Below are 9,440 nucleotides of genomic sequence, written 5' to 3'. Positions count from 1 at the left end.
TTGGGGAGGGGATTGTAATTTCTAAATTGTGAGGGGGGTCAATGTAATTTACCTAGTGATATTTCATATAGCGATCCCGATTTTACCTTCATTGTTTAATTGTAATATATGACAACTTTTCAAAGATTTTGCATGATTATACTAGATTCATCTCATTAGTAAGATACATGTACATCAATTAGATGGTGACTAATCATTGATACCTATTTATACATTGTATAGAAGACTAAAGCTAATACATTGAATGTGATGGATTTATTATGAATGAATCTTAGAGATGCATTATGTTTCTATTATGAATATGTAAGATACATTAATCTATCTAATGAATTCATTAATATAGAAGATGCATTATGTATCATGAATGTATGAGATATATTAATCGATTTAATGAAGTTCATTGAATGAATAACTTGAGAGTTTCTCTCTTTAGACTACATCTTCTCTCTATAAATACATCTAGTTCTAGTGATCTTCTACTCTAGTTCCTTTGTATTGAGTGTGGAGCTTCCCTTGATCTTCATTTTAATCTGAAAGCTTGGCGATTTGGAGCACTTTGGTTTTTGGCCTTCATCTTCTCTATTTGAGGTAGGGATTTCTTTGTTCTTTTTCAATACTCCGTCTATAGATAGACATGTGGTAATTTTGTATTGCATGAAATCATATCCGTGCTGGATTTGTTTGAAAATCATGAGGGGAACCTAGGGTTGGTTGTTTGAGAATGGTTTTGTTATCATTGACTGTGGTTTGGACTAATTAGAGAATAAAATTAGCATGTTATTATTGAAAGAAGAGAAAGCCCTAAATTATATTTTGATTTGGTAAAATAAAAAGGGTTTATGGTTGAACAATGTTGGTAAATTTCTATTGTTAATATGAGTTGTGTAGAAGGTGTTAACAGTTAAAGGATTAATTATGGTATTGGAGTTATTTTGAAATGAACGTATTGAATCAAGTTGGGTTATGGCTTATTATCCATGGAATTGATTTTGTAAAATGAAGAGAATGTAATTGGTTTTGTGAAAAGGGAAAAGTGTTTTTGGAATAAGTGATGGAACATGTTGACTTGAAAAATTATGAAAGTTGATCTTGAAAATGGTAAATGAAATGTTAACTCTATGTGAGTCTCAGAAAATAAATTTGAGAATTGAACTATTGTATCTTGAGTGTTGAATACACACATTTGGGGATTTTATCCTTACCTATCGTACTAGTGTCGTTGTTGGGTTTAAGGATTGCTTGAGAGTTGAGTCTCTTTTATTAGGTGTACTGAATACATGCATCTAGAGGTTTTGTCCTTGGTCACCGGTGGAGGATGACATTGTTGTGTTGAATTGTGATGTATGCATTACACTTGTGTTGGGTAAACATTATTGAATAGTTTATGTGCATGTATTACACTTGTTATTTATGCTTTGTTGTATTGAGGAATTTGTACATGACAATTGCTTATATACATTGTTTTGTGTGGGAGGAGATAGGGGATGTACTCCACGGTTTAGGGGAAGATAGGGGATGGACCTCTAAACCGGATTTTGTTTGGGAGGAGATAGGGGATGGACTCCATTAGCACCACTATATGTGTGCTTATTGATATTGGAAGTGTTTTTACATGTTGTTGATACAGCACTAAAATGTGTATCATTTGTGAAGTATAGAAGTGTTTTTGTTTGATATTGATACAACACTAAAATGTGTATCATTTGTGAAGTATGGAAGTGTTTTTATCTGAGATTGATACAGTACTAAAATGTGTATCTATTATGAGGTATGAAATGTTTAAAATGAGTTATTATCTCGCTTATCGCTTGACGTGTCCTTAGCTTACTGTGCATATAGCCGGTAGAGCAGAGTTTTAATTGTTATCGTCAGTGTATCTAAGTATGTTATGGGTTGCGGTGGTTACAGTTTTGAAAGGCCAAGCTGCCTCATTTGTGGATTATATACATGTTGATGATTTGTTATTTCCCTTTTATTTAAGGCATGCATGTATTGATATGAATGTATTGGGAACAAACCAAAATGCCATTTTGAGATTTTGGAAAGTGTGAAGGAAAATGGGGTATTTGTGAACATGTTTTAAAAAAAGGTCATTTTGTTGTAAGTACGGAAAATGGGGGAAAAGTAATGGGCTTGGTGAAATTGTTTTTTTTTTCTAAAACTGTTATAGTCATGAAAGTTTGGAAAAATGGGTAATAAAAAGGAAAAAAAAAGTGAACCGCTTATAGCGTCGAATGAAATGGTTGTTTTCGAGAAAAGTTCATACTTATGTATATTTTGTATAAACTGCCACATTACTATTCTAGTATGAGATTGAACATTCATGATCATAGCTATCTGTAAGTTGTTATTGTTGGAGATCATGTTGAGATCCCTACTGGACTATATGTTCATCCCACGTTGTTGAATCTTTTTCAGGTGATAGCCAGGATGTTCTACAAGGTTTTGGATCTTCTTATTTGTTGGTCACGGGGCCTCTTTTGTGTTGGCGGAATGCCATTTATGTAAAAAGGGTTATACCCTTCTTCTTGACTTTTAATGATGTAAGCCCAAGGGCAATTTATTTAGTGTACTCATGTTGTATTTACTTGCATACGAATGAGAGCAATGTTATTCACTTCTACAAGTTGAATATACGAGTTTATTTCCGCATGTTATCTCTGAAATGGAATTAAGTAAATGAAATTGGTAATACTTTGAGTAATAAAAAGTGGGGCGTGACATTTCAAAAAATTAAATTGCTGATATCAGCAAAATCTGTTAGTTGACTTAACAATCAACTAATTGAGGGAGCAATCTGTAATGAAACTTTAAACCTCAGGGAGGGAGATGTAATTTCCAAAAGGTGATGGGAGAACTATAATAAACGTAAGCCTCAAGGGGTGTCAATGTAATTTACCCTTTATATAATAGTGGTAGTAGATATTATTATTTTGATAAAATATTGACTTTTTTTAGTATATTTATATATATTATATATATAATTGTATAATTAAAGTTTTAATTATAACTTTAGTTTCATAAACAAGTATGAATTTATAATTTTTTTTGGCTCGTGAATATGCTCGAACTCGAGTCAAGTTTAAGACAACTCAAATCAAGCTCAATTTATTAAATTTTTATTGAATTTGAATTCAAACTCAAACTTATTAAAATCTTAATAAATAAATTTAAACATATTAAAATTTGATTTCACTTGACTCGATTGCATTCTCAATTTCACCTACTCATTTCTGTAAAGTGGGGTTGAATTGAAAGATGGACACAAATGTGGCATTGTCCTAGTCCTAGAGGACTTTGTGCCATTTTGGGAACATAGCAAAAAGCCACATTTTTGGACAAAATATCCAAAAACGCAAGTGTCAAAAAACGCCAGAAAATCGGTTTGGCAAGTGCTAAAAACGTAGATGTAAAATTACAAATTAGGGCCTATGAAAAAAAAATAAAAAAATAAATTTCTTATGTTGGGTGAGGGTATTTTGGTCATTTTAATTTGATTTGACACCATAAATAAATATTAAACTAAAAAGCAAAAAGCTAGTTTTTTACTAACTTCCCAACTCACTTTCCAAAAAGCTAAAAAGCTTGGTAAAAAGCCAAAAGTCAACTTTTTACCAACTTTCCAAAACACTCCTTGGTTGCTTTCTCAAAGCCTGTGTGAGTGAGCTTTTTGTCCTTTTGCGTGGCTATGAATTTTTCACTTTTTTTGTTGCACCACCCAAAAAAAATAAAAATAAAATATTGTGTGTCGTCATTCCATTCGCTCACAGGCCTCTGGGTTCGAAATAGCCGATTGTTAGCTAGATTTAATTTAATTTATAGTTATCAAATTATTAATAGAATTTAGTCACATATTACAAAAGAATCTAAGACCGATCTAAATATAATTTAAGATCTCAAGAAGAATCAACTAAAAATCAATCATTTTTCACACCCTGAAAATTCGAACCTGGGTCTCATCCTATGGATCGAGCTGTTTTCTCCATTGGGCCACCACCGCTAGTGGTTTCTCCGTGGCTTGTGTGGGTCGTTTTGGAGACCCAGTTTTTTTTCCTATTAATTTATATATAAAAAATATTTTAAAAAATCAGTTTTAAATTTTTTGTTAGTGTTGAAAATTATGTAAAAATTATATTGAAATATTTAAAAATATATTAAAATATGTGAAAAATATATGAAAATTATTGACAACTCTTAGAACTAGTTTAGAATAATCAAAATATTTTTATTTATTTTAAACATTTTTTTTTTGCATATTTCAATATATATATATATATATATATAAGAACTGTTTAAATGTTTCAAATTTGTCTTTTCATTTCGATTTTGTCATTTTATTTTGAATAATTTATTAATAGGGACCTATATGTTGAGTAAATTTTTTATTTTTTATTTTAATTATGCAAACATTCTTGGTTAATTATGCAATAGGTTTTTTAATAATTACGTGAACATTCTTGGTCAATCATGAAACAAGTTTTTTTCATAATTACGCAAAAATTATTGGTCAATTATGAAATATAAATATTTTATTTTTTAACAAATTATAAATAAACCCATAAGGTTTGTTTAAAATATAAATCGGTCCTATAATATTAGAAATTACAACTACTGTTTGTTATAAATTTTCATTTAACACAATATTTAGGGGGAAAAAAAAACTATTCTCCTATGCAATAATAAATTATTAAAATTATTTATTAAAAAATACTTCTCATATAATTAAAAACTGTTAATTGACTTAATAATTTATTTATTAACAAAATAGTCAACCAAAAAATATTTTTCATATCATTATAAATTGTTAATTTACTTAATGATTTACTTATCAATAAAATTGATTATTTGTTATGCGAGTATGATTTATGTATTAATAAAATTAATTATTTGTATATATATGTATTTTCTTTTGCTTCTTTATTAGTTCAGTGAATTGTCTTAGTAGTTTTTTTTAGATAGGAGAATTATTTTAGTATTTATTTTATATTTATTTATTGAGAAAAGCTACACAATGTAATTTTTTTTTATAAATTCGAAAAAAATGTTAAAGACTCATTAATTCACCCAAAATGATATGGTAATAGAATTGGAGTCTACATCATTGATTGTATAAGAAATAAAAAAATGATACATATCATACCACATAATTTTATTATATATCTAATGATTTATTCAAATTCATAGAACAATATTTTAATTTTTAAAAATTATCAAAATACAAAACTTAAATATACTGTAATAATAGCCCAAGTCTTGCATGGGCCTTCTTAAACTAGTATAGATATAAGACCCGCTTAGCTGCTTGAGGTTCGTCTTTTTTTTTTTTCCCGATTTTACCATTTTATTTTGAATAATTTGCTAAATGTGACCTATATGTTGAGTGAAAGTTTTTTTTTGTAATTATGCAAACTTTCTTAGTCAATTATGAAACAGGTTTTTTCGTAATTACGCAAACATTCTTGGTCAATTATGAAACATAAATATTTTATTTTTAAAAAAATTACAGATACATCAATAAAGTTTGTTTAAAATATGAATCAATCCTATAATATTAGAAATTACAACTATCGTTTGTTATAAATTTTAATTTAACACAGTACTTAGGGAAAAAAAAAAAACTATTCTCCTATGCAATAATAAATTATCAAAATTGTTTATTGAAAAATATTTCTCATTTCATTAAAAACTATTAATTGACTTAATGATTTATTTATGGAAAAATTACTGATAAATCCCAAATCAAGGAATGTTAACCCATTTGATCCTGTGTTATTTCTTATGAACCGTTAGGTCCTATTTAGTTAGGATGGATTATCTTTGTTCGTTTGGGTATTGTTGTAGTTTACTCTTTTATCCTTTGTTGGGGATTGCGTTGATTTTGGCTTCTGATGTTGGTTCCTGAATTTGTGGTAATGTATTTGTACATTGCCGTTTTCTGTCTATTTGATTCTGTGGTATTTGGTGTAATTTGTTAGATTGTTGATGTGGATTTTTATGTTGCAGGTTTATTGTTTGATACTATTCGGTAGTCTGTGTTGCCGTTCTGGTTCGCCGAAGTCTGTATTACTGGTGTGGGTTATCGGCAAAGGCAATATTTTTAATTTTTGTTTTTTCGAAATGCAAATGTGTTGGAGTGTGGTGTGTGTAATTGTATATTTCGTTCATGGGAAGTGATCTGTTATTTTAATTTCTGATTTTGTTTCATGATGTGTAATCCTGAATCTGTGGTAATGTATTTTGGTTTGTAGGGATAGAGTTTGCTAGTTTGTTGCAGTGTTCTTACGGGCAAACCAATGATGTTGTTCGGCTTTGTCAAACATTGACATATGCAGAATTGATCAATGGGATATGCCTGAAGTTTGATGGGTTGTCCCCCGAGATGGTATTATTATTCTTCACCATTCCCGGATATAATAAGTTCAAGGTTGTTTGTGATGAGGATGTTCAGAATATGCTGTCACTCGCTAAGTCTTTCGGACTCAAGCATGTCGATGTTAGTGTTCAAAAACGTAATATGGCGGATGAAGACAACCACAGTGCCGGCGGGGAGCAGATGCTTGTTGTGGATGACCGGTCTGATTTATTACCGTCCTACTGCCAGCATAGATCGAAGACGTATTTGTTGGCTGGGTGGGCAAGTGGTGTTACAAACGTGGGCCAATTTTTTATGGGTGGAGCGAACGAATTTCGGACGGTGCTTTCCAAGTATGCTATGGAGTGTGGGTTTCAATTTAAATATATAAAAAATGATTCAGTTCGTGTTACAGCTGTTTGTAAGTTTGTAGTGTCGACGGGGTGTACGTGGTTAATACATGCTAGGGTATTAGTATCGAACGGTATTTTTTATTTGAAGAGGTTTAATAATTTCCACACGTGTGGTGCGGCTGTACGGACATCTAGGAACCCACATACCGGTTCCGATTTGGTAGCCAACGTTGTTGTAGATCGGGTGTGTGCTCAGCCTATGACGCGTCCCACTGATGTCGTATTTGGATTGAAAAATGATTACGGGTTGGATATTAGTTATCGAGTTGCTTGGCTTGGTGTCGAGAAAGCGAGATGTGAAGTATATGGTGATCAGGCTGTGTCATTCGATCAACTTAGGTGGCATAGTGATACAGTTATGGCCAATAATCCAAATAGTTACATAAATCTTGAGTTTGAACAGTGAACCGGGAGGTTTGTGAAGTATTTTATATCATTCCATGCGTGCATAAATGGGTTCAAGCATTGTCGACCGTTGTTATTTCTGGATGGTACGTTTTTGAAGGGTAGATTCAAGGGTAATTTCCTTGCCGCTACAGCAAAGGATGGGAACCAAGGTGATGTGTGTGTTGTGTGTTGTGGTGTAATGGGTAGTTAATGGGTAGTTCTTATTATATCTAGGCTGTTTCCAATCTCAATCTTATGTGGCAGCCCAATTTTTTTTGGGTCTACCGATGTTGTGTAGTGGGTGGCTTGTTGGTGTGTGCGTGTAATGTTCTACCACATGGGATGGTTGTTTGTTTATTTTGTATTTAGTAATCTGTGTTTTTGTTGTTTTAATCATCACACATTTATATGGGGTTGTGTGTTATTGCACTTTGTTTCATTGACAAAACACAGGTTTGTTTCCCGTCGCGTTTGCAATTGTTGACTCCAAAAACGCAGCAAATTGGGACTGGTTTCTTCGCCAACTGGCGGAGGTTGTTGATGGTGATCGGCATTTGACATTTATTTCGGATCGTCACATTGGCCTGCTACAAGCCATTCCGCATGTATTCCCGTTGGCTCATCATGCATTTTGTCTCGTGCATCTTCAGATGAACCTGAAAGATTGAATGAAATATGTTAACGCCGAGAAAAAAAATGGACTTATGCGCAAGTTACGCGAATGTGCGTACGCACCCACGGTGGCATCATTTAATCGGACAATTGAGCTTCTTAAATTTTGTCGTGCGGCGATCGTGGGGGATTTCTTGAAAGATTTGGACCCCGAACATTGGGCTAACATGTATTTCAGGTATGTAACCGTAATTGTATATTTTTTAAAAACTATCTGTATTTGTTTTTAATTTTTTGGGCCTTTCATTGATTGTGTAAGTGTGTAGGGTTCGCCGGCACAGAGAGATGTCATCAAACGTGGCCGAGTCATTCAAAAATTGGATTCGAGAAGCACGTCATCTTCCTATTACGCAATTGGTTGGTGCTATTAGGGGTCAAATCATGGGGCAAATTTCGAAGCGCAGGGTGAAATGTAGCAAGTGGGCTGCCCAGATTTGCCTTAAGATGGAGACGAAATTGGATGATGAATACAAAAGTAGTAGAGCGTGGATTGTAAGTCAATCGGATGAGGATGTGCATGAGGTTCACTTGCTCCCGTCGGTATTGGTTGATGTCAATCGGCGAACATGCTCGTGCTATCAGTGGCAGTTGAATGGGTTCCCGTGTGCACACGTTGTGGTTGCATTCCGTAATAGTGGGAGGAACATTTATGATTCCATTGATGCTTTTTATCATGTTGCTGAGTTCAAAGCATCGTATTCTGAGTCCATCTATCATTTTTCGATGGTTGACAAACCCATGGTTACGCCTAATGAGTACCTGATTGCACCGCCTGCTGTCAGGCGTCCATCGGGAAGACCGAAACGGAGGAGGATTCCGTCAAAGGGTGAAGTTGTGCAACACATTCGGTGTAGTCGATGTGGGAAGATGGGTAATCATAACAGGAAGACATGCAAGGAACCGATTTAGCCATAATGCATTCTTAACCATTGCCAATTTTAAGTATATTCTACCTTTTCGTTTTTGTTTGGGGGTTGCCCGGTAAAGTTGTACAGGTTTTTCCAAATTTTAGAGTTTGTTGAATGTGTTGACGTTGCATTAGCACACGTCAAGTTATATTGCATATTTCTTTATTATGGCAACACTTTCTCATTTTTTATTGTTTTACATAATACGTAAATGCTAATAACTCATTTAACCGGTATTACGTTTAAATTCACACGTACGTTTAGTACAACAATATTCCTATGTTCATCCATGTTGCTGTTGTTAAAAAAAAAATTAAAAAAAAAAACCAAACACATAAGTGTACTATTAGATGTTCCTGCACTTTTTTGGCAAAATTTTATGTATTGACACCAATTGCCAGGTGATGGGTCTGGCGCTCGTTATGCATCATGGCTGTATGGGGTGACCACTGTGATGTTGTTCTTTTTTTCATAACATTCAATTCTGTGTGTGGTTCATCTAGTTTGTAAGGTGTATTATATGTTTGTATTGTTGAGTTTTACGTAAGGTGTGCCATATGTTGCTTCTTTGCATTGCACTGTTCGATTGATGAAAATACCATATGCGGCAAAGGCAACAACACAAACATTCAAACATTTGCAGTAATTATTTCGTACATGTGTTGTAATTATTTTTGTTCATCTTTAGTAATGTATGCAATATGTATG

The 9,440-nt window shown here is 33.0% G+C and overlaps 1 protein-coding gene across 1 annotated transcript; it reads left to right on the top strand.

Moving 5' to 3' along the window:
- Positions 1 to 7,856: 7,856 nt before the first annotated feature.
- LOC145821505 (uncharacterized) lies at positions 7,857 to 8,733 on the top strand. The gene is made up of 2 exons (XM_082918027.1): positions 7,857 to 8,002; positions 8,091 to 8,733. Exons 1-2 carry the CDS (start codon positions 7,857 to 7,859, stop codon positions 8,731 to 8,733), a joined length of 789 nt encoding a protein of 262 aa, XP_082774153.1.
- Positions 8,734 to 9,440: the final 707 nt, after the last annotated feature.

Source organism: Camellia sinensis, chromosome 3, assembly GCF_055761805.1.
Source record: "Camellia sinensis isolate YWXY chromosome 3, ASM5576180v1, whole genome shotgun sequence".
NCBI lineage: Eukaryota > Viridiplantae > Streptophyta > Magnoliopsida > Ericales > Theaceae > Camellia > Camellia sinensis.
The sequence above is the reverse complement of the archived record's forward strand: the minus strand, read 5'-3'. Positions and strand labels throughout refer to the sequence as shown.

What these genes read in the sequence shown, in the direction of transcription:
- LOC145821505 (XM_082918027.1), top strand. Translation starts at nt 7,857, where the DNA reads ATGCGCAAGTTACGCGAATGTGCGTACGCACCCACGGTGGCATCATTT. An exon ending in TGGGCTAACATGTATTTCAG is followed by an intron (nt 8,003 to 8,090) that starts GTATGTAACCGT and finishes GTAAGTGTGTAG; the next exon opens with GGTTCGCCGGCACAGAGAGA.